The 21,431-nt window shown below is 38.1% G+C and overlaps 1 protein-coding gene across 1 annotated transcript in view; it reads right to left on the bottom strand.

The window, feature by feature from the left end:
- csmd2 (CUB and Sushi multiple domains 2) overlaps nt 1-21,431 on the bottom strand; it is a 194,854-nt gene that overhangs the window by 11,183 nt on the left and 162,240 nt on the right. The window contains exons 48-65 of the mRNA XM_087787555.1: nt 18,243-18,431; nt 17,790-17,936; nt 16,149-16,337; nt 15,739-15,924; nt 15,100-15,294; nt 14,848-15,021; nt 14,598-14,771; nt 14,341-14,514; nt 10,425-10,613; nt 8,876-9,049; nt 7,596-7,778; nt 5,434-5,610; nt 3,492-3,671; nt 3,231-3,404; nt 2,860-3,033; nt 800-873; nt 541-652; nt 211-390 (exon numbers count right to left, since the gene is read on the bottom strand). Of these exons, the coding sequence (XP_087643681.1) occupies nt 211-390; nt 541-652; nt 800-873; nt 2,860-3,033; nt 3,231-3,404; nt 3,492-3,671; nt 5,434-5,610; nt 7,596-7,778; nt 8,876-9,049; nt 10,425-10,613; nt 14,341-14,514; nt 14,598-14,771; nt 14,848-15,021; nt 15,100-15,294; nt 15,739-15,924; nt 16,149-16,337; nt 17,790-17,936; nt 18,243-18,431 (3,045 nt within the window). The remainder of the gene's footprint in view (nt 1-210; nt 391-540; nt 653-799; nt 874-2,859; nt 3,034-3,230; nt 3,405-3,491; nt 3,672-5,433; nt 5,611-7,595; nt 7,779-8,875; nt 9,050-10,424; nt 10,614-14,340; nt 14,515-14,597; nt 14,772-14,847; nt 15,022-15,099; nt 15,295-15,738; nt 15,925-16,148; nt 16,338-17,789; nt 17,937-18,242; nt 18,432-21,431) is intronic.

Genomic DNA, 21,431 nt, shown 5'->3' with positions numbered 1-21,431 from the left:
TCATGAAAAGGTTGATTGAAAGACAAAGATTTCGGAGAGCAGCGAGAGGCTAAATATAAGGGCACTGCTTCATGAAGCTTCATCAGCCTACCACTATTATACAGCATCATATAGGTAAACAACGAGATTTAGTTGTTGTGTATACATAATAATACAATGTAACCAGCAATAAAAACCAATGTAATGAATGTACTGTGACTGTAATCACACCTGCACAGACTGGCGGTTTCCCAGTCCAGCTCCCATCAGACCTGCATGTCCTGTGCTCTGATCCTCCAGCCAAGTAGAAGCCAGGCTGACACGTATAGATCAGTGTGTAGCCAAGGGATGGAAGTTCAATGGCTCGCACATCAGACTGTGCTGGCAGCTCTGGTTGGCTGCAGTGGTGAGCTGGAGAGAAAGATGGGATTAATGAATGAAAAGAATAAGCTTTTTAGAAAAAAAGGGAGAGATAGAGAAGATTAAAAAGTGTAAAATATATTTTTAATGTGGGAGAAAAAGGTAAAAAATGTGTAAATTAAAGGGAATTTTTTGACGTACCGATGCACTCAGGTTGGAAACCACTCCATGTTAGGTTGGGTAGACATGTGCGTGAAACAGAACCCTGCAGCAAATAGCCTTTTCTACAGCTGAAGAACAGTGTGTTGCTGATCTGAAAACAGAAACACAATACAATTCAAAATAAGAGGCCTAAACGTCTACCCCTTGACTATTTTGAATCAGTTTTCTTTTTGAAACAAATCACTTTGTTGGGGTGAGAGAAAACAAAACAAAAAAAAACCTTAGTGTGTTTTCACACCTGATACCCTTGACTGTTATTCTGGTTTCCAAAGAGAGGGATGCCAGGGTCTCCACAGGCTGTGTGAGTGGGATCTGAAAGATGCAAAAGCAATAAGATAAGCCTTTATTTAATTTTTTTTTTCTCTCACTGGATTACTCATAGTGTAGCAACTACAAAAAAGAACACAGTGCCCCAAAACACTAAATATACCCACTGATACGTTTGTCCTAATTAAAACTAAAGCAGGTAATTACGCCTTATGGGTATATGGGATGTCCTTCAGGAAGAAATGATATTTCTTTTCCATTATCGTTTATTTTTTTGTTGAAGTATTATCTGAAATGGCAAATGTGGTGGTGTGAAAATATTACTTACTCAATTATTTTGACCAAGCCCACAATTTTAAAAGTGATTACATTAAAGGTGCAACTTGTATACCAGTTAAAATGTGATGAAGCTTCATGAAACTACATTTATTCTGAGAGGCCACTAGATTACACTCTACCTTTATAACCCTTTGCTTTGAACCAGGGGAGGTAGGGGGAGCAACTACGGAGCTCTACAAAATAATACTCTTCATCAGCCAATCACTATTGTATAGATCACTTCATTCCACTTATTTTAATAGCCTTGATTTCTATTCAACTCTTTTGTTCCCCGAGAAAAGCCGACGAAAAATAATTTGGCGAATTTCAGACTTTGCCAGTAAACACACTGTGTCCATTGTTACATGTCCTGGCTGCACCCCGACTCTGGAGGAGCCCTCAAAGTCTTATGAATTATGCAAAAGTAGCAGAATGACAGTTGGCTTTATCAAATTAACAAAGCCTCAATGCATTAAATGCAACATCAACCGGTTTATAATGTGAGTTTTTCACGGCATTTCAATTACAAACAAACCTCGGGCCTTGAATGACTTTTTAGATTTTTATCTGATCCCAACATTCTTCCTGTCCTGAGCCAAATTAATACTTATACGACATGTTTATATTCAAATTTAAAAATAAACCGTAGATTTCTGCAGGGGTAAATAAACCTTCTAAGAAGAGGACAAAACTGCATTGCCATCATTTGTAACTTTTAAGGGGAGCTCACATGAGATATTACCCTGTCAGACAACATGTTTTAATGAATCTATCATTTCATGGCCGTCTGTAAAACCCTCAAAGGAAGGACACCAACTACATCCCTGTACAAGTAGCTTGGATCCTTATAATTGGCTTGAATGAAAGCAAGGTCAGAAAGATATCATAGGACCAGTTTCTTGATGAGAATCATTACCAAATTCTTACAAGAGCTAATTACCACTGCATCCAGGCGAGCTAATGGACGGTGAAGGTTGCTGGTGAACATCAAAACGTCTTTTTGGCATCGACGGTAAAGTGTATAGTAACAGTGAAAACAAATCCTGGACTTTTAGATGTTTAGATTTATATATATATATATATACATTTACCTCTGGTATCCCCCAGAAGGGTACAATAGAATGTGTAGAATGATCAATCTTGAATTGATCAGATGAAAACAGAAAAAAAATATGTAGACTGACAAGCACAAATGATGAAGCTTCATGAAGCAGTGTCATTATTTGAGAGTCCACTAGATGGTGGTCTAATTACCTTTGTATTTGTTAGTTGTTGTATCTGTTCTAATGAAACATAACATCATTTTTAAACGGATGGCGCCACCTACTGACCTCTAAACAACGTGACACTGCTTCATGAAGCTTCATCAGCCCATCACTACTGAACAGGCGAAAGTACTGGGCTTTCACAATGTTCCCAAATAAGGTTTATATTTAACTAATTTTCACTACTTTAACGACTTTTTTTTTTAGTAAACTTGACCAAACATCAATCGCGACAGTTGTCATCTAGAAGGCTCATATGACTCTGTAGAAACCCAGCTTTTTGTTTCCAAATAAAACTCTTTTCAGAAAGTAATAATCAACAAAACATAAACTAAATCAGTTATTATTTCTTTTAGTGCAGCCTCGTAACAAATTCCTCACAGACAGACCCCAGACTTGTTGGTTGGGACCACTGAGTTATAGCAGGAAGATGGTGGAATTAAATTACCGATGCAAGAAGGTTGTGTGCCACTCCAAATACCATCGTACTGGCAGTACCGCCTTGTAGAGCCGACAAGTATGAGAGGAGGATAGCAGGAAAATGAGACAGAGGACAGGTATGTAAAGCCTCTGTCCTCCCTCCGTCCTTGGGCAGGCATCCCAGGATCCCCACAAAACACGGCTGCAAATAACAGCACAACGGAATGAAAAACTGACAAAATCAGAACATGCGAAAATCATACATTTGACTTGGTTTTAATTGGATGTGTGTCTAAAGGTTGTAAAATATCAAACAAGGGACATTCTCGTCTATTTATGCGACACTTGTCTGAGAGTAAATGTCATACAACTTTGATATGTAATTGGGTTGCTACTTACGGAAACACTGCGGTTTTTCTCCACTCCAATTTCCGTTTCCCTGACATGTTAACACAGTAGGCAGGGAGAGCTGGTAACCTTGGTTACACGAGTAGCTAATGCTGGAGCCCCAAGTGAAATCTGTGCCAACAACCTGTCCATTGGGTATAGTGGGCGGTGCACCACACACAATTGCTACAGGGGGTGAAAGAAATATGAGGAGGAGATGTTGAAGTTAGTTTCTCTTCACCACTTGTTTTAAGGTTGTGTATTATTTTATACCTTTACAAAGGGGTTTGGTCCCATTCCATGTGCGGTCTTTGGTACAGATCAGTGTGGACGCTCGGTCGGCATCCATGTAGTACCCAGGAGAACATTGGAAACTGACTGTGTGGTTGTAGGTGAAATCGTTGCCCATTCTGACCCCATTGGCTGGTACTCCCGGGTCACCACAGTGAATGACTGTATCAGCAAAATAGGACCCATGAATTCAAATAAGTAATACAAAACAAACATTTGTTCATACATTTGATCAAATAAACAAAAGGAAAAAAATGCATTGTTTAATATATTGCATTTTCTCAAGAACCAATATCACTCATAGATTTTTTTGTCATTTAAGAAATACGCTTAAGCTTCAATAACATTTAATATTAATATTCTGGAGATCTCCTTTAGGTAATTGTGTTTCCAGTACACACTAGAGTGACAAGACGATAGTTTCATAAAAAAAAAGACCAAAAACAAAGTGCAATAAAAAGAACAAAGGCCAACAAATGACAAAGTACAAATATAAAGAACATATATCAAAATAAATAATGCAAAGAAAATAATACAAGGATTAACATAGAATAACATCATCCTTTCGCTCCACTCCTGACCCCAAATTCAGAGTTATAAAGTCTAAGACCACGAGGAATGAATGAGCCCATGAGTCTATTAGTGTTGCATCTGGGGAGGAGCATTCGTGCTCCATCTGCTTCTCTGTTTCAAATGACTGTCATCATCCATGATGGACAGTAGTTTGTCCAGAGTTTTTCCAGTACAAACAGTTAATGAAACATAAATTGTCTTGGGTTAAAGGGCTCAGTGGGTGCAAATGAAAGTATTAAAAATGATCTGAGGTTTCAATAGAATCACTTTTTAAATTAATTGATTACCGTATTTTTCAGACTATTAGGTGCATTAGATTGTTAGGCCCAATAGCAAAGAATGGTAATATTTTCCTACATAGGTCGCAACAGATATTAAGACAAATAAGCCTAGTTTATACTCTCCTCTTTTCTCTTAATGTGTCCTCACTGACTCTTTTCTCCATCCATCTATCCCCCATCCACCCTCCCAGCCGGTCACAGCAGGCCATCAACTCTTAGTCTGGTTCTGATCAAGGTTTCTGCCTTCTAAAAGGAAGTTTTTCCTTGTCACTGCCACGATCTGATTCACTCATAGTGAATTACTCTGATCTGTTATTATTTTCCACAATATAGTCTGGCTTAAACTGTCTTGAGATAACTTTGTTATTATTTGTCACTTTAAATACAATTGAATTGAGAAGCGCAGTTTAATGCAGACTGTGTTGACCCAGGAATAATCGGCCAACATTATATGTGCTGTTATTAGAGGACAAATTGCTGAGGGTCAAGAGGATTTTGATGTCCAGAGAGAAAGAAACAATATAAAGAAAGTCAATCATACAACCCACATCAAAAGCACAGCTAACTTTTTACAATGGCGCCTCGTGTTGTAGCTTGCTAGCTTATCAACATTTTGCGCGCTGTGTATCACATACAGTAGAATCGCTTCAGTTCAGCAAATACGTCCAGAGTTCATGAATAAAGTGCACTGTCAATTTGTGAGAAAAAAGGCTTAAAACAGTTGATAAATATAGTATAGAGCAAGAGAGCCATCCAGAGAGCTCTGAAATAAAGGGAAGGGGTTCATGACCTATATCAGCCCATCCCTGGCGACTACCGTCATACTTATTTGGATACTCTACGTAGGCTATCTTAAACTATTTAACTAGTATATAACTAAATAAAAGTTATATACTGATTAAATCGTTTATTAACAAATAAATATGTGTATTTAGATTAGTGATGTATGCTTGTATAAAAGTAGAGCTTGTACAAAATAACAAAAGACTTTGCAGTAAGAATTCCCGAGGCAATAATTCAATCAAAGAACACAATAAAATAAAAGCAGCATGTTGGACTCTTTTACTTACCAGAGCACTCCGGCATGTTGCCAGTCCAAGTTCCATTTACTGTGCAGTGTCTGGTGAGCAGTCCAGTTGAATAGTAGCCCTCCCGGCAAGCATATGTTATGGACCTTGAGAATATCAGGCCGTCGTGAATCAATATCTGGGCGTTCCTTGGAGTTCCTGGGTTTCCACAGGAAATCACTGAAAAATAGCAAAAATGATCTGGCAATCAATATATTGTTTTGACGACTATTTTATGTTTTCTCGGGCATCGATTTCTTGATAACCTAGACTACTAAATCATTAGTACTTTATTTTGAAGGACTTTTGTAAACTGGGTTCATCTTTTACTCTGACTTTCTGCTGTTAGTCTTACCACCTTTGATAGATGTGTTCTCAGTCTTCAGCCTCAGCTCTTTGGGCCTCATAGGCATATCTCCACCCATCATGCTTCTTATTTCCATTTCCACCAGATGTGCACTGGCATTTGAAATGTGTGTCAAAGGAGAACAGGTGGACAGCTGGAGCCCGTGGGCATATGACCGTTAAAGAAGGAGGCAGCAAACTGTGGCATGAGAGATGTGTGTTTCTGGAGTTTAGGGGATGTTAAAACGGGAAAGGAGAAAGGGACGAACTAAACAGATGATGCATCAGGGAGTTCAAAGGGGCCACAAAACAAGACTTTTCTGGTCACCAAGAGCCCATATTCACCTCTAAATGTGCAAATTAACGTCTTTACAGACCTGATGGGGCTTTGGGTGGGTTATTTCTTCAGATCAAGGTGACATCTTGGGCACTTAAGATTCCTTGCAAGAAAATCCAATCTAATTAAAGACCTGAGTGGGTCTGTAATAACAAGGTCTGATTTTATGAGAAAACGTTCATTCAGTGCGAGTGCTTCGGAGACTTCTACATTCAAGTTTTTTCCAAGTGCTTTACGTGAAATATGTTCTCATATTTGTGTGAGTGTGCATGCAAAGTATTTTTGTGTAGGCCTTTTCTGGGTCTTTGATCGAGACTTTGTTTGTTGTTTAAAACATACTGGGTCTCGTTCATGAAGTGTGAGCAGAACAAATCTGTGCCTAAAACATGAACAGCTGGAAACTAACCCGATTTTCGATTGATTCATCAATATTTTGGTGCATATTAAGTCATATATTTAGCAGCTCAGATATTGTGTTATACTCACAAAATCAAAACCAAATCAACGACATATCATTGCGCTCTGTTTCGTGAACAATATGCAAATTCATTCTAAGAATAAAAAATATAACACATTTAGTTTAATTGGTTCACAATCAGCAGTTTTAAAATCCAGATTAGGTTAATAATTGTGATTTATCGGTTTAAAATAATTTAATAGAATACACATATTTCCGCCTGATCAATTTATGAGTATATTTATAAAATAAGATTTACACATAAGAAAAAAGGCTAATAATAGGTTATAATATATTAACAATCTTCAGGTATATTTCTTGACAGAGGTTTCCTCCACAATGTTTTCAGCAGCTGATGTTTTGGACTGTTTTGAAGTCCTCCTGAAGTGCTTATTTAGTTGAGCGTCATGTCAAATCATTTACGCTTCACCTGAGATATGTTCTCTGTTCTACAGAGGCAAGATTAACAAGGAAAGTTAGTTTGATATTGGATGTTCGCTTCGGAACCAGCAGAGTCTTCATCCGCTACATGCCCAAAGGTTACTCACTGATCACGGCTGGTTGAACTTCCTAGAGTCTTTCTGTTCATGTCTGACAGGTGGACAGGATCTTCATCACCTCCTTATATCGTCAACATTGTCTATTCATGGGTGGAGTTTTATGTTAACTACTCATAGCGTCCTCTTAGACCCAATTAGACCCAATGTGTTGAACTGGTCATGGATATAAGAAATCATTTTGATTTTAAAACATGCTTTTGTTTTCCCAAAAGGTTGCTTTCATTGATGAAGCATGAGAAGAACAAATGTATGTATAAAATGTGAACAGTGGAGAATTCACGGGATTTGAACTTTATAACAAGGCTATAATTTAGTTAAGATAACCTTCACATCACAATGCCATAAACATTTTGCAAACAATACAGTGTCAGAATATTGAGCATGTTTGACCCCCTCTGTTTATCTGGCAGGTCGATGTGAGTCTATTTGTAGTTATGCTAAGATTTACGGTTAGGACGATATTTACCGTGACACTCGGCCTGTGTGCCCATCCACGATCCGTTAGCTAGGCAGGTTCTCTCCGGGGAGCCTTTTAGTGTGTAGCCGGGCTCACAGCTGAAGCGTACGGCACTTCCAACCGTAAACTCTTCCCCTAAACGAATACCATGCACAGGTATGCCTGGGTCACCACAGAGTCCTGTCGATTCTCCTGTAAAAAATAAACATAGACAGATTTAAAAAAGACAAGTTCTCAAAAGGATTCTCTTCATGACCATGTTCCGAAATATAAAACTGTGAAAAAAAAAACCACAACAAACAAGCAATATATGAAACAACATGACAAGTCTATTATAATAGTTGAATAGAAAATGGTGAATGGGATTACAGTGGGATAGGAGAACCATTCAGTCTGTTGCACTTTGTTTTTGTTAGTGTCTGCACGTATCAGGCACAATTATACCCACAGCTTGTAAATTTGAGGTTCAGCCATTGTCATGTTGTTCGCCTGGAGAGGTGCTCGTTGAGAAAAATGGATAAATCAGGCTAGAGGTGCAGAAAACATGTACCGCAGGAGGAGAGAGTGGACATCTTAATAGATTTACCACTGAGATAGAATTTTTCAAAATCAGTGGGTAGGAAAATCCACTAAATCAAGGTGCTGCGCAAACCGTCACCTGACATTCACCTCGTGTGACGCCTTATGCTCCGGTGTTGTCCCTTCACAACTTTATTCCTCCTTTCTTTCCTTTAATTTCAGGCCAAAGTTAACATTTGCACAAAGCTATATATATAGATATAAAAAAAATAGTTTGATTGCATTTATGTGGATTGTAACATGGCAATAGTCCAGTTGTTAAGCTGCTTTCTATAGGTTCCCGCTCAACTGTGGAATTCAAAGGCTCTAAAGCAGAACAATTATGCGCAGAGAGTGAAGCAACAGAAAGTTATAGCCGGGTGCAGTGTTAACATCTATGCTGTTGTATTATGTCACTGAATTAAAGTTTCACTGAGGACCATTTGCCCTTGATAAAAACTACCAGGCATTTGTTTTGCTCTGGAACCATTCAACTGACTCGTGCTGATGTTTAATACCAAATATATATATTTTTTTTAATTGACCTTGGCTCACCCGAGCAAAGTGAGTGGTTGGAATTAATGCATGATTTGACAAAAGGATCATATTTCCTGCTTGAATATTGTTGTGCCATCTGTGTGTAACATCTATCTATAAAGATAGTTTATAGGAAAATCATGGCCCGTTTTATCCATCTCTATTGTCAGGCAGTTAACCTCGCTTTAGTTTACCAGAACAATGTGGAGGTGAACCGCTCCACTGGCCGTCCAGCTGGCACATGCGCGTTGTGTTGCCAATGATGCTCCGTTGGCTGATGCAGCTGTAGCGGATGACTGATCCTACTGTCCTACGGTCCCCGGAGATCTGGGCGTAGGGAGGCATGCTCGGGCGGTCGCACAGCACCACTGTGTATAGAAAGCAGAGTCGTTAGAAGGAAATAAATTAGGACAAAAAGGTGGCTTGGAGCGTAAACAGCACGATGAATTGAAAGTTTGGGATAATTGTCAGAGTTGGGAACAGCCTGCAAGTAAACAGAAGTAGCTCCGAGTCAAGAAGGGCAGCAACAGTCAAACAAAATTTGACAAATAGTTTTCATTATATATTTTTTTATTATTATTATATATTATGTATTATTATATATATACATAACTTAACCATTTAAGCAACTTTTTTCTTTTCTTTACACATTCATTTTAAGAATCGTTAACTTTAATCTTTTAAGATTTCATTTTTAACAATCATGACTCATCTAGAACACAATCAATTATTTAAACAATGTTTTTCACTTTGTTACTTTGCCTGCAGTCTGTGTGACCACTAAAATGTGGGTCTGAAAAATTTCATATTCAGTACCAAGATACCTTGTACTAGCAGTAACAAGGAGAAAATACAAACTCCACATACATAAAACTGAAAATTATTTCTTGCAGGGCGGCAAAAACCCCCAAAATAAATGAACACAAAACCGTGAAATACTTGTCATTCGTGTAGCATTAGGAACTATATAACAAAAGAACATTTTGGAAGCCTTTTGGTTTCATTAGCTAAGGATTTTGATATTTAGAGCTTAATTTTGCATGTACAGTATATTGTAAGGGTTTTGTTTAAGAAAGTCAGTGTACATCTGTTTCTGAGTTTATATATATATATATATATATATATGTATATATATATATATATATATATATACATATTTATGTGTTTCAAGAGTTTGTTTTTTTGAGATTAGTTTTTCAGAATTTAGGGGATCTGGAAATGTGTTAAGAGGTTGTTAAATGTAACTGTTTTTATTGGGTTTCAGTTTTTAAGAGTTAGTCAATTTGTTACAGATTTAAAAAATGTGTTTAAAGAGTTTGTAAAATAGTTTCAGATTTATTAATTTGTAATAGATCATACATTTGTTCCAGCAGACTTTTTAAGTGAGTTAATGGTGTAGAGTTTGTAAACTTGTTTCAAGAGTTTGTACATTTGTTTTACAGAGTTTGTATGTTCTTTCAGACTTTGACAATTTCTTTCAGAATTTGTGAATTTCTTTCAAAAAATTTAAGTTTTGTAAAGTTAACAACTGTTTGGATAGATTCTTAGCTTTATTTTCATATGACACTAAACAAAAAAAACATTGTTTAATTAGGAACTTTACATTTCTACAGACTTCAAATGCTAAATGAAACAAACCATCACATAAATTATAATATGAAAATGTTCCGTATGTATAATAAAATATTTGAAAATAAACTGCTGTTGCCCTATATTAGACATTATGGATGGATAATTACTCACAAAGGCACTTGGGGAGGGAGCGATCCCAGGTTCCATCTCCCTGACAAGAGATGGAACTCGTCCCGAGCAGGTAGTGGCCTGGGTTACATCTGTAGGTGACCGAGGTTTGGAAGCTGTAACGATGTGGTCCACTGGTCAGGATCTCACGGATGCTGTTGTCCACATGGCCGGGTTCGGTGCAGTTTACAACTAGTTTTGCAAAGAGAGAAGAAAGATGAATGAAAGGAAAATAATTTGATATTTCCCGCCGAACAGTTTGTACAGCTACTGTCTAGAGACATCCACCATGGGAAGAACTGTAATAGTTCTCACCAGCTGGTGTTCAAATCTAATCAATGTTGTTAATACAGGAGTAAATATTAATTTCTCAGGGGCAAGCCCCCTGCTGGCCTCCCAGTGTTACAGTGGGGGTGATGGATTGAGGTGGTCGTTTTTCAGAACAGATGGAGGGAGTTAGGGAAGACGAGAATGAAGAATCCTTGTTCACTACGGGTTAGCAAATGTGTTTTCTTTTATTGTTCTGGCTTCAAAAGAGACTTGCTGGGCTTATTTGCATGCCAGTCTTTTTGTGGCGCTGTTAGAAAAAACATGAGCCAAATTTCGACTTTATATATTTTTCAAGTAATTACTGTATAATACAACTTGACAATTTCCTTCAGTATTTCTCCATGAAGCGTCATTAAAGAGTAGTTCAAATCAATGATTATAAACTGGAAAAATGCCATCAAGTGAGCTCTTAAAATAAGAATATTATTATTAAAGTGTCTGAAAATCAGTTTACATCATACACAAATGGTACTAAATGATTCAAGCACTAGTGGAAACGGGTGACTTTTTAACATCCTTAACATCTAACAGTTATTAATGTCAGTTGGGCCTCCATTACTGTGACTCCTACACTGCCAAACTAAATCCATTGTATGCTAATCTAGCGCCGGCACTGCTCATTTGTCATGCTTTCAAGCTCGCCAACAATCTTGAATCTTACTTAAAAACATATTATGATATATTTCTTTGAGGGGAGTTTTGACCTGCGGTGCAATTGTGCACACCGTGAAGCATTTCAGGTAAAGTGTGGGTGATACTTTAGGAATTGACCCAAGAATAAATGCAGTCGAGCAGCAAAAGATTCGGAAGCGATCCAACAGTCATCGGAAAACTACTGACCCCCTGGTTAATGCAGTGTATGGCCCATCAAGTAACAAGAGGGTAGAAGCAAAAGGATGAAAGAGAAGTATCAAGGAGCAGCCAGGGCTCATCTTATCTACTTCCCTCACTACACCCCCCACCACTATAAATACACACAGATATGAGGAGTCCATAGTCCTTATGCTACCTTGAAAAGAAACAAAGTGATTTTGTACAAGCCTCAAACGGTATGTCAGATGAACACTCTTTGTTCTGCTGTCATGCAGTTTTTTAAGCCATCAGAGGAAAAATATTGCCACCATGGATTTATATTTTAAACAATAAGGAGGCAATGACAGTAATTTCTTACTCAAAGTAGGTTGCCAGATTTGTAGCCTCTTTCCCTCTCTTTTTTGTTATTCGTTGTATAACCCACATGCCAATGAAATACCAAAAGATGTATAATAATATAGATATATTTTAAGTATTTTGAACGTTTATATCCAAAGCTGAGGAGCACGAAAATACATTATTTCATTTTGTATTTTTTTCCCCTCAGATTTGTAACACCCCCGATCATACCCCATACTTAAAATGCCAACGCTTTCTGAAAAAGACTTTGAAAAAATCGATAGAGCTGTTGATTATCTGAAACTCAATCCTTTCTTTTTCAATTAAGAAGCATAAAGAATCCATAAAATGGATGTCCGTCATATTGCACAAAAAAATCAAACCAACAAACCAACAAAAATACACACCGTTTCTGGAAATATCTTCAACTGTACTTTCAAATACGACCAATAAACGAACTTAACCAGGAATAACACAACTTTTTTTCAATAAGGGCCACATTTAATGAAGTGAAAACAAGCGGGCAGTTACGTCATACCAAGAGTTATCTTATTCCGAAGTCCATAATAGAGAGCGAGTTCTCTAGGAAAAACGTTTAGAAATTTTCTACGATTCAAAAAGACCTTTGCGCACTCCAAAATGGTAAATATAATAGAATATATAACCATTTATAATAATGTTTAATAAAATAAAATATGTTTAAAAAAAAAAAGAAACGTCCAACATAGACAAAAGTAAACTCGAATACGTAAAATCAAAATACATATACTAATGAAGAATAAATAACTATCAAAGAACTTCAAAGAAAAACTAGCGAGAAAGTGAGCTTAAAATGAATTTGATGGATGATTCAGGTAAGGTATGAGCAGCTTAGCCTCAGACCAACACAGATGTAGCGACCATATGCCATGGCCTTTCATCTGCGATTGCTCATTGACTCCTGACTTGTTTACCCTCACTTTTATAAACACCTGCAAACGACAGATAAAAATAAGTACCAATGGTTTGGCTCAACAGCCTTAAGAACATGTCATTATTAAATTGAATCGTTACCTGAGAAAAAGTGCACAACCTGCTTACAAGAACACCTTAAAACATGTGCCAGGAGGACTATAATTAAGGTGTTAAATCTGATTGACGAAAAGACGTCTAATCTGCTTATTTTGTCAACAGGATGAAGTCCCATCTAAACCGATTCGGAATCCACCCACACTCAAAAACTCGTACAAATGCTCCTTAGAGTCTGTGACTGCATCCTAACAAGGCCAATCCCTGCATCACGGCACTGAAGCACATCTCTGAGAATATCAGCTCCCTATGCAGGCAGCAGCCAAGTTTACTCAAACCGGAAAAACAGTCTTGTATATGCACTTCATCCCTCCATAAATGTCTAAAAAGGCCAAATCCCTTGGCTTTGCATATTCAAAACAAACTAATATGCCAATCTGTCACCGTCTTGTCATATTCAGCGCCTAACCTTGCGAGCTGCACTTTTATATGCATGTCACATACCCGTCAGTTTGACTTGGAGGCAGACGGTTGACCAATATTACATTGCTCAGTGGCTGTACGCTGCCAACTTAAAAGTCATGCTTTCACAGCACAACTTTAAATGTATGAATGAAAAAAAAAACTCTGTTTAGTAGCAAGGTCGTTTTTTCCCCGTAAGATTTCCGTCTTTCATTGGAAGCTCAAAGGGGTCCGTGGCTGTTTGAGTTGTCTCTGCATGGTTATTAAACTAATTTGTATCCGTGACAGACAGGTAAGCCGCAGGGAGCGAGCGAGGTTGCCCGAGAAAACGGATAGTACCATTGAGCATATTTATTTTTGCCTGTTCACTATTTGGATATTTTACTGTGTAATCTATGCAAGCTGTTTTTTGCCTTTTGATTACATTTTGAATGTTTCACTTGAATTTTGCAACACTTTCCATCTCTGCTTGCTGATTGTGTTCAGCCCATTGCACATTGTAGAAGAGCCAGCCTTGAACAAAGTAATAGCTTTTTTTGTAATGCTTGTCTGATTAAAATGCCAGAAGTACATAACAGTGAACAGAAGGTGCCAAAAAGAAAAAAAAAATTCACAATTATAGAATTAGACATTAAATATAGCCACTGCATTCAGCTTTTCCAAGATTGATCAGTTTCAGTTTACTCATGTGGTTCATTGCCAAGGCTGCCTACAAAGGGAACCATGTTTTTCGGCACTTGCATTAGGGTGTTTTCAAATGTATTCTTGTGTTTGATTAAGATGCCTAAAATGCAACAGAAGTTGAAATGAAAAAAAAAAGTTAGGAGGTATCTTATGAAGAAGTTTACTGTTGCTTGGATGGACTACACAAATAGATAAACTTAGTATGCAGGATGATACTGATGATACTGAAGATTGAAGATTTATTCGGCTAAAAGTTGGGAAATGAGGAGAGACAGAAACTTACTTCTACATCTTGGGAGTTGGTTGCTCCACTGCCCATTTGGCTGGCAAGTCGATTTCAGTGCACCTTGTAGAACGTATCCGGAGTTGCAAACATAGCGAACCACGTCATTTAGGTTGAACTGCGCTCCCTGGGTCAGTCCGAAGTTAGGGTTGCCAGGGTGACCACATGTAATTGCTTGAGAAAGAAATCAATAATTGTGAGAGGCGTATCGTTGTTTGCATTGAGGTTTCAGAATTATTTAGTCTTTTTTTACTCACGGACACAGACTGGAGTGTTTCCTGACCAACGGTGGTCTTGTTCACAAATTCTAACTGAAACCCCGATCAGGCGAAATCCCGGGTTGCATTGGTAGACAACACTCCCTCTATAGTTGTAGTTCTCCCCTATTATCTGTCCATTCACAATGGGCTCAGGAGTACCGCAATGCCCTCCTACAGAAAAAAACAAGAAACTAAGTTAGATTTGTGCATTTTTTTATTTTTTGCTTGACGTAGTTAGAAGAGTTACCTAGACATTGAACCTGCGTTCCACTCCAAAGCCCGTTCGACATGCACTCTCGCACTCGAGAACCAACCAACGTGTATCCAGTGTTGCATGAAAAAATAGCAGTGGCTCCATACACAGTTAATGTCCCAATCTTGTGTCCATTTGGAGGTGTCCCCAGGTCCCCACAGGATATAACTGCAACACATAATCAATAAGCTTAAAATGTGTGCCTGGTTTCTTTTTCAATGTTGTCTTAATGTCGCTTTAACTTACTCTCACAAACTGGCCTTGGGTCAGGATAGTTCCAGCTGCCATTAGCCTGGCATTGAATGACTCTTTGACCCCGGTAGTAATAGCCGGGGTCACATATGAGCATCATAATAGCATCATATTGGTTTTGTGTTCCATAGATTAGCCTCCATCTCCCATGTTCCACGGCAGAGTGGCCAATGTCTGGGCAGGTTACAGCTACAAAAATACAAAAGGAAAAACAACGTTTAGAGAATTGTTCAATTAATAAAAAACAAGCAAATGAATAAAATAATTGATAGTTAATAATGTAGTCAATAAACATAGATCGTTTAATCGGATTTACTGTTTTCGCCTCCATCTAGCGCATAAAAAAGAAATAAAAACTTCCGATAAAAGAGAGTGGCAACTGTACTAGGAGCCAATTACAGGAAAGCGATCAAATGCTGGAGAGCAGTTTTGGCAGGTGTTAAAAGTCCGATGTAATTCCAAGAGTGTTCCGCTATTCATCACTTTAAAAGTCACATTAAACCACAAAACAGTCTCTCAAGCAATTATTTTAACACGGATGATCTATCGATATCACCCCATAAATATTCAACAAACACTCATGTTGTGATCTTTCAAATACTACGATCAGGTACAGATTGGTGAAGTACTCACGGACGCATCTTGGTGGCGCCTCAATCGGACTCCATCTCCCAGACTCCTGACAGGCCACGGATGTGGTGATTGGCCCTGAAAGCCGGAAACCTGGGTTGCACTGGTATGTGGCTCTGGCTCCCAGAGAAAAGTCCTGGCCTACAATGCTGCCATTTACTGGAGGTACAGGCATCCCACAGGACATGACTGAAACGAAAAAAAGGATATTAAAATATGTCAATATTCTATTGTTGTTCGAGGAGCACTTTGTTTAGACAACAATAATAAGTGCTATCTCCGTAAATACACATCACCAATATTAAATAAACTAAAAAACTCCCTGTTCAAGCTGTTCCATGTATAAACAAATGTTTGGGTAAACATACCCTTCAGAACTGACCCATATAGATTTGACATAATCACACTCTCACCTTGGCAAAGCGGAACCGGGGCGTTCCACTGGTAGATCCCCTGTGTGTTCCTTGTGCATGTAGCGCTGCTTTGGCCAATAAGCCGGAACCCCTGGTCGCAGTTAAAACGCAAAGTGCTTCCCAACTTTGTGCCTGTTAGACTGTGCACGGTGCCGTTTACAGGGTTGCTTGGCGGGCTGCAGTACACCGCTGTGAAGGGACCATGAAAGAAAAACATGTTTTTTTTTAAAAACAGCATTGGTGTCCGATAATGGGCCTGCTCATTTGCATCACAGATAGTGAAGGTTCAATATTGTGACCCTTTTGATCAGATCCTTTCTTTGATACAATTTACATTACAGACTTGAGATTTTACAATGGGTGAATATAAGTTGTCTCCTTTACAATTGTTTTAATGGGGGTCAAGGGCCACATCAAATCTGCTCAAAGGGCTACAAATGGACCTGGAGCTATTGACTTTGGATGTCCCTGCTCTGAAAAATACTAAAAGAAATATAAAGACCCTCTCAATTAAATCCCCAAAACAGAATCTCTTCACTTCAATTCTTCACCTCTATCAGTGTTTTGCACATTTGCATCACTAGTTTTGTCTTCATTCAAATCCCTTCAGCGAGTTACACATACATCTTGTCTGACTGAAATCCACACAAAGCAATCGGTCCTACATGGGCGGCTGCCTGGACGTGGATACTTAACAGAGAGAAAGAGAAAGCTGGGAAGGAGTAGGTGTCTGACAAAGATAGAGAAGAAGGATATCCTGATTCCAAGAGATAACAGGAAAGATAGAGGGAGGCTAATTTAAATTTAGCAAAGATAAGAAGCGAAGCCCTTCGAGGAGATAAAAAACTGAAAAAAAAGAGGTAGACATTTGGTGATGGAAGATCTTTCTTGAAATAAAAGAGCACAGAACCGATGTGATACTCTCTGACGAATGTTCTATTGTCCACAAACTCGAGTGACATCTGGATGGCTTTTTGTTCCTTCTTTTGTGAGCTTGGTTCCTGCTTGTTGGGATTTTTTTAACTAAGGTAATCCAAGTTGAAATGTTTCATCCGGGTGTCTGTCTGTTTATCCGTCCAATCATCTATCAAGCTAACTAGCTCATCGGTTTAATAGGCAGCTATATATCTGCAAATCCATCTATCTATCAATGTATCTACTTAACTAGATTACTAGCTATGCGTCTATGCTCATTTAACGCCTTCATGGATATTGCATTTTTAAGTAAGGAGACTACTGACTTTTGCCCAGAATGTTTTGATAAATCTTTTTTTTTCCATGTTCTTGTCACGAAAAACAAAACAAAACATGAAACTAAACTCAAAAACCAAAATGATGAAACTGAGAGCAGAGAAAAAATGGCTGATAGTGTTATATTCTGTGTTGTTGATTTCAATATTCATAAAGTATCAGTTCACAGCATGATATGCTTTGGTTAAGGAAATACACAGTGTGGGAGTGGTTAAAAGGAATATACAAAATATGTTTTATAAACCATTATTTAAAACACATTTCACCAACTCTGTTGACATCCCATATGAACACATTCACAATTATTCATCATTTTTTTGATTAAGTAATCATCACATATTCAATACGTATCCTCTAATGTTAAAAAAAAGAGCTTTGTTTGATTCTCACCTGAGTAACGTATGCGGAAGCCTTTGTGGCTAGTTGTGTGATCAAAAGACCAATGCAGGTAGACTTTGTTACTGGAGCTGGTGATGCTTAGTGGGCTGGAATAGTTTCCACTGAGGGTGATCAGAAGAGTACTTTGTCTTGAGGGACCTTCATGACAAAGAAACACAGTAGACGGCTTTAATATCCTGTTGAATAACGGCCAGGTCGGTTGTTTTGCTTAAGTTGTGTTTAAGTTTGAAAGTTTATAGCTTTATTAAAGAAACAATATTTTAGATTTTGCCATCAAAGGTATTTTTTTAACCCTTGTGTTATCTCTGGGTCAAGGTGACCCGGTGGGCAGCCACATATAACACAGGGGTTAAGTAAACACTAGAGTTGAGGAAAAAACGTTTGTCAGTATAAAAAAGTAACAAAAAAGCAATAAGTTAAATCAAGTTAAGTTAAATAACTCACCATCGAAAATCTCAAGTTCATCGAACTGCCGGCTTGTTTGGAAGTGTTCAATTGTGAAGGTGATGTTGTAACCGGGCTCCACTTTTACCACCCAGGAGCAGGATTCAAAATGGGGGAAGCCGGTGCCAGGCGACTGACTCATGATGACACCAGTGGAAGCCGTCAGAATCTCATTCATGGGACAAGTTACTGTTGTGGAGAGCCATACATTATTAATGAATAGTCAAAAGAAAGGAGCAAACATAATGTGAAAAGATGGATGAGAACAATAACAAACAAATCTGATCTGGATTATGTACTTGCCGATGATCAGAGAAACATCTCTTTGAAATCACCTGATACATTTTGTAAAAACTGATGCTCTTTGTCACAACCCTGAATTTGTTCAATGCTTTGATGTTCCGAAGCCACCTTTCTAATCTACCACAGTCGTGTGTACTCGCGATGAACTCTCCGGAACCAGCAAAAAACTTGAAACGGCGCCAATGCTGCAATAGCAACACAAAGCAGTCACCAGAATCCCGCTTTTCTCTACCTATCTTTGTTTTTCCTTTTTTTTTACAGAGTGAGCGCTGACTTATTTTGGATTTTCTATCCGGATGTTTTGAATCAAGGATCCACTTTTTTTGTCTTCATTTTCTAAGCGGTACAACGAAAAGGGTCTGCTCACAGATTTTTCGAATCTTAATCTCACAGCTTGTTCTGTTCTTTAAAGAACACTATGAAATCAAGTTGTCAAAGTGATTCATTTATTTCGGAACCATAGTCTTTGGCTATATTTGTAGGCACATAGCAATTATCATATATGGAAATTAAATTATATTGTCCTTTGTAATCTGATGCCAATAATACAAGCTCATCTTTCATTATGAGTTAGACCCCCTCATTTGTTTATGTTAAACATTATATAAAACATCACGGTGTATTAATAAGATTAATGTGTTTAGATATATTTTTACACAGATTTCAAATGGCTTTTTTACATTGTGAGGAATATTTTTTCTTCTCAAATCTCCAACTTTCTTACTTTTTTTCTGACAGTTTTAAGGTTTCGCAGCAGCTAAAATCTATCACACTTAGTGAAATGGATTGCCACCATAAGACACCATCATTTAAAATCAAACTGTGACGTTCATTACACAATCAATTCACCGAGGATGAAAAGCGGTCTAACTGTGACCTTTAGAAGGAGCCCTCGTGTCTGCATGTTGCTTGTCTAGATTTTAATAAAAAGGGACAGACGGTGGCATCTGTTTTTTGCACACATCTTTTTGTATATTAAGTTCCGTGAAAGGCAGTGTTCATGGCCATTGGAATAAAAGCTTCAAAATAGCGACATATGATCAATAATGTGTAACTGCTGGAAACTGGACGACTAGTAATGGTTATTTCTAGAGCGCCTTTCTAGACCAGGGTCACAAACCGCTTTAACAATCACAAACAATACACAGTTAAAATATATACTTAAAAGATTAAGACACATAAGACAGACACAGGAGTCCCAGAAAGTCAGGGAAAAGCCTGCACAAATAAAAATGTCTTTAGATGTTTTTTGAACGAGTCAGTAGACTCGCAGAGGGAGAGGAAGATCGTTCCAAAGCTTAGGAGCAACAGACTGGAAGGATTTCTCTCCTCTGGTCCGGAAATCTTTTGTACTTATTTACTTACATCAACCTTTTCCTTCAATTCTTCTGAAAAAAAGAGTCATTTTCATCACAAATAGAAAGTAGAATCTGATGTGATTTCTTGAGCATAAGAAATCTTTTCTTTCTTTTCTCTATTTTTTTTCTGTGTGACTTAAATTGCATGTCGATGGCAGGCGTGAATTATTCCAATTTGCTGGATTTGTCTTCTTCTTTGGTCTGTCAGTCTAAATTGTATTACCTATAGCTCAACATAGAAATGCTTTCAGCGTTCTATTGAAGTATTAAAAGGTGCATTCATCCAGGCTACACTTTGAATTGTCATGATACGTTTGAAGGCATACAGTATGGACGAATGACAGATGGTTTTGATTGTAATAATGTTGACATGAAGCATATTAACCCTTTGTTTTGAGTGTGGTGCCACTCGTTTCTACAATACATGGCCGATGCTTTGCTTTCCTTGAATTTTGTTTAGGATGTTTGGGCAGGAAGGTAGTCTAATTGAAGCTGGTAAATAAAATAAAAACAGTTTGTGTAAACATTGGTCTTCATTTTTGGCTAAAACAAACACCATATCTAGCGACAGATTCTTCAGTGTGAAGGACTTTTTGACATCAGTTGATATGTGACATCATGAAGGATACTAGGATAGGTCGGACAGGTCAAACAAACATGTTCAAGTATATTAATAATAATAATAATAATGCATACATACATTTTCTATAGAACTTTTTATGATACAAATATGCTTTACATAAACACAAAAAAGGGATGAAGATTACATACATACAGAACGAGATACTAAGAAACACTAAAGCAAAACAACAATCTGGAGGAGTATAAAGAAAGAAAAGAAGAGAGGGTTGAAAAGGATTGAGTTTTTTTGAGGGTTTTGAGATGATTTTTGAGAGATGGCAGTGATACAGGTGGCCAGGTACATGGAGTTCCAGAGTGTAGGGAGCGTTGGCAAAGGCTCTATCCCCTATGGTGCACTATTTGGTCCTGATGATGGGGGTGAGGGTATTGGCCTCAGTGGAGCCTGTTTTGTGGGGGTGGATAGGGTGATGGAGAAGATATGTCAGCTAAGAGGGTGGTTGAGGGCTAGGTTGTTTAGAGCTTTCTAGGTGGTGATGAAGATCTTGAAGTGTATCTGTTGTGCTGTTCACTCTAACTGCAGCACAATTCTTGCATGATCAAGTAAGATATGCAATTCTTATTGGGAAAGCATGGCATGCTATGACCGAGGGAATCCACTTTTAGTAGAAACCGAGGTAATACCATCTCACCCCGCCTTCATTGCTGGGAAGAAGCCTTAGCTAGGAAGCCTACAGACTCTAACCGACCACTTCATACAGCTCTTCGCCCCATGATGTTCATAACCAGTCTTTGCAGCATGTCTTGGGTCTTCCCCATGGTCTACTACCAGTGGAACATGTCAAGATCATCTCACCAATGAGACACCCAGGAGGCATCTCGATCATCTGTCTCTTCTCTTCACTGAGCACTTGCTCTACTTTTGTCTCAGCTCTGTCTTGACCACAAC

Source organism: Callionymus lyra, chromosome 3 (assembly GCF_982586985.1).
Source record: "Callionymus lyra chromosome 3, fCalLyr1.hap1.1, whole genome shotgun sequence".
Taxonomy (NCBI): Eukaryota; Metazoa; Chordata; class Actinopteri; order Syngnathiformes; family Callionymidae; genus Callionymus; species Callionymus lyra.
The sequence above is the reverse complement of the archived record's forward strand: the minus strand, read 5'-3'. Positions and strand labels throughout refer to the sequence as shown.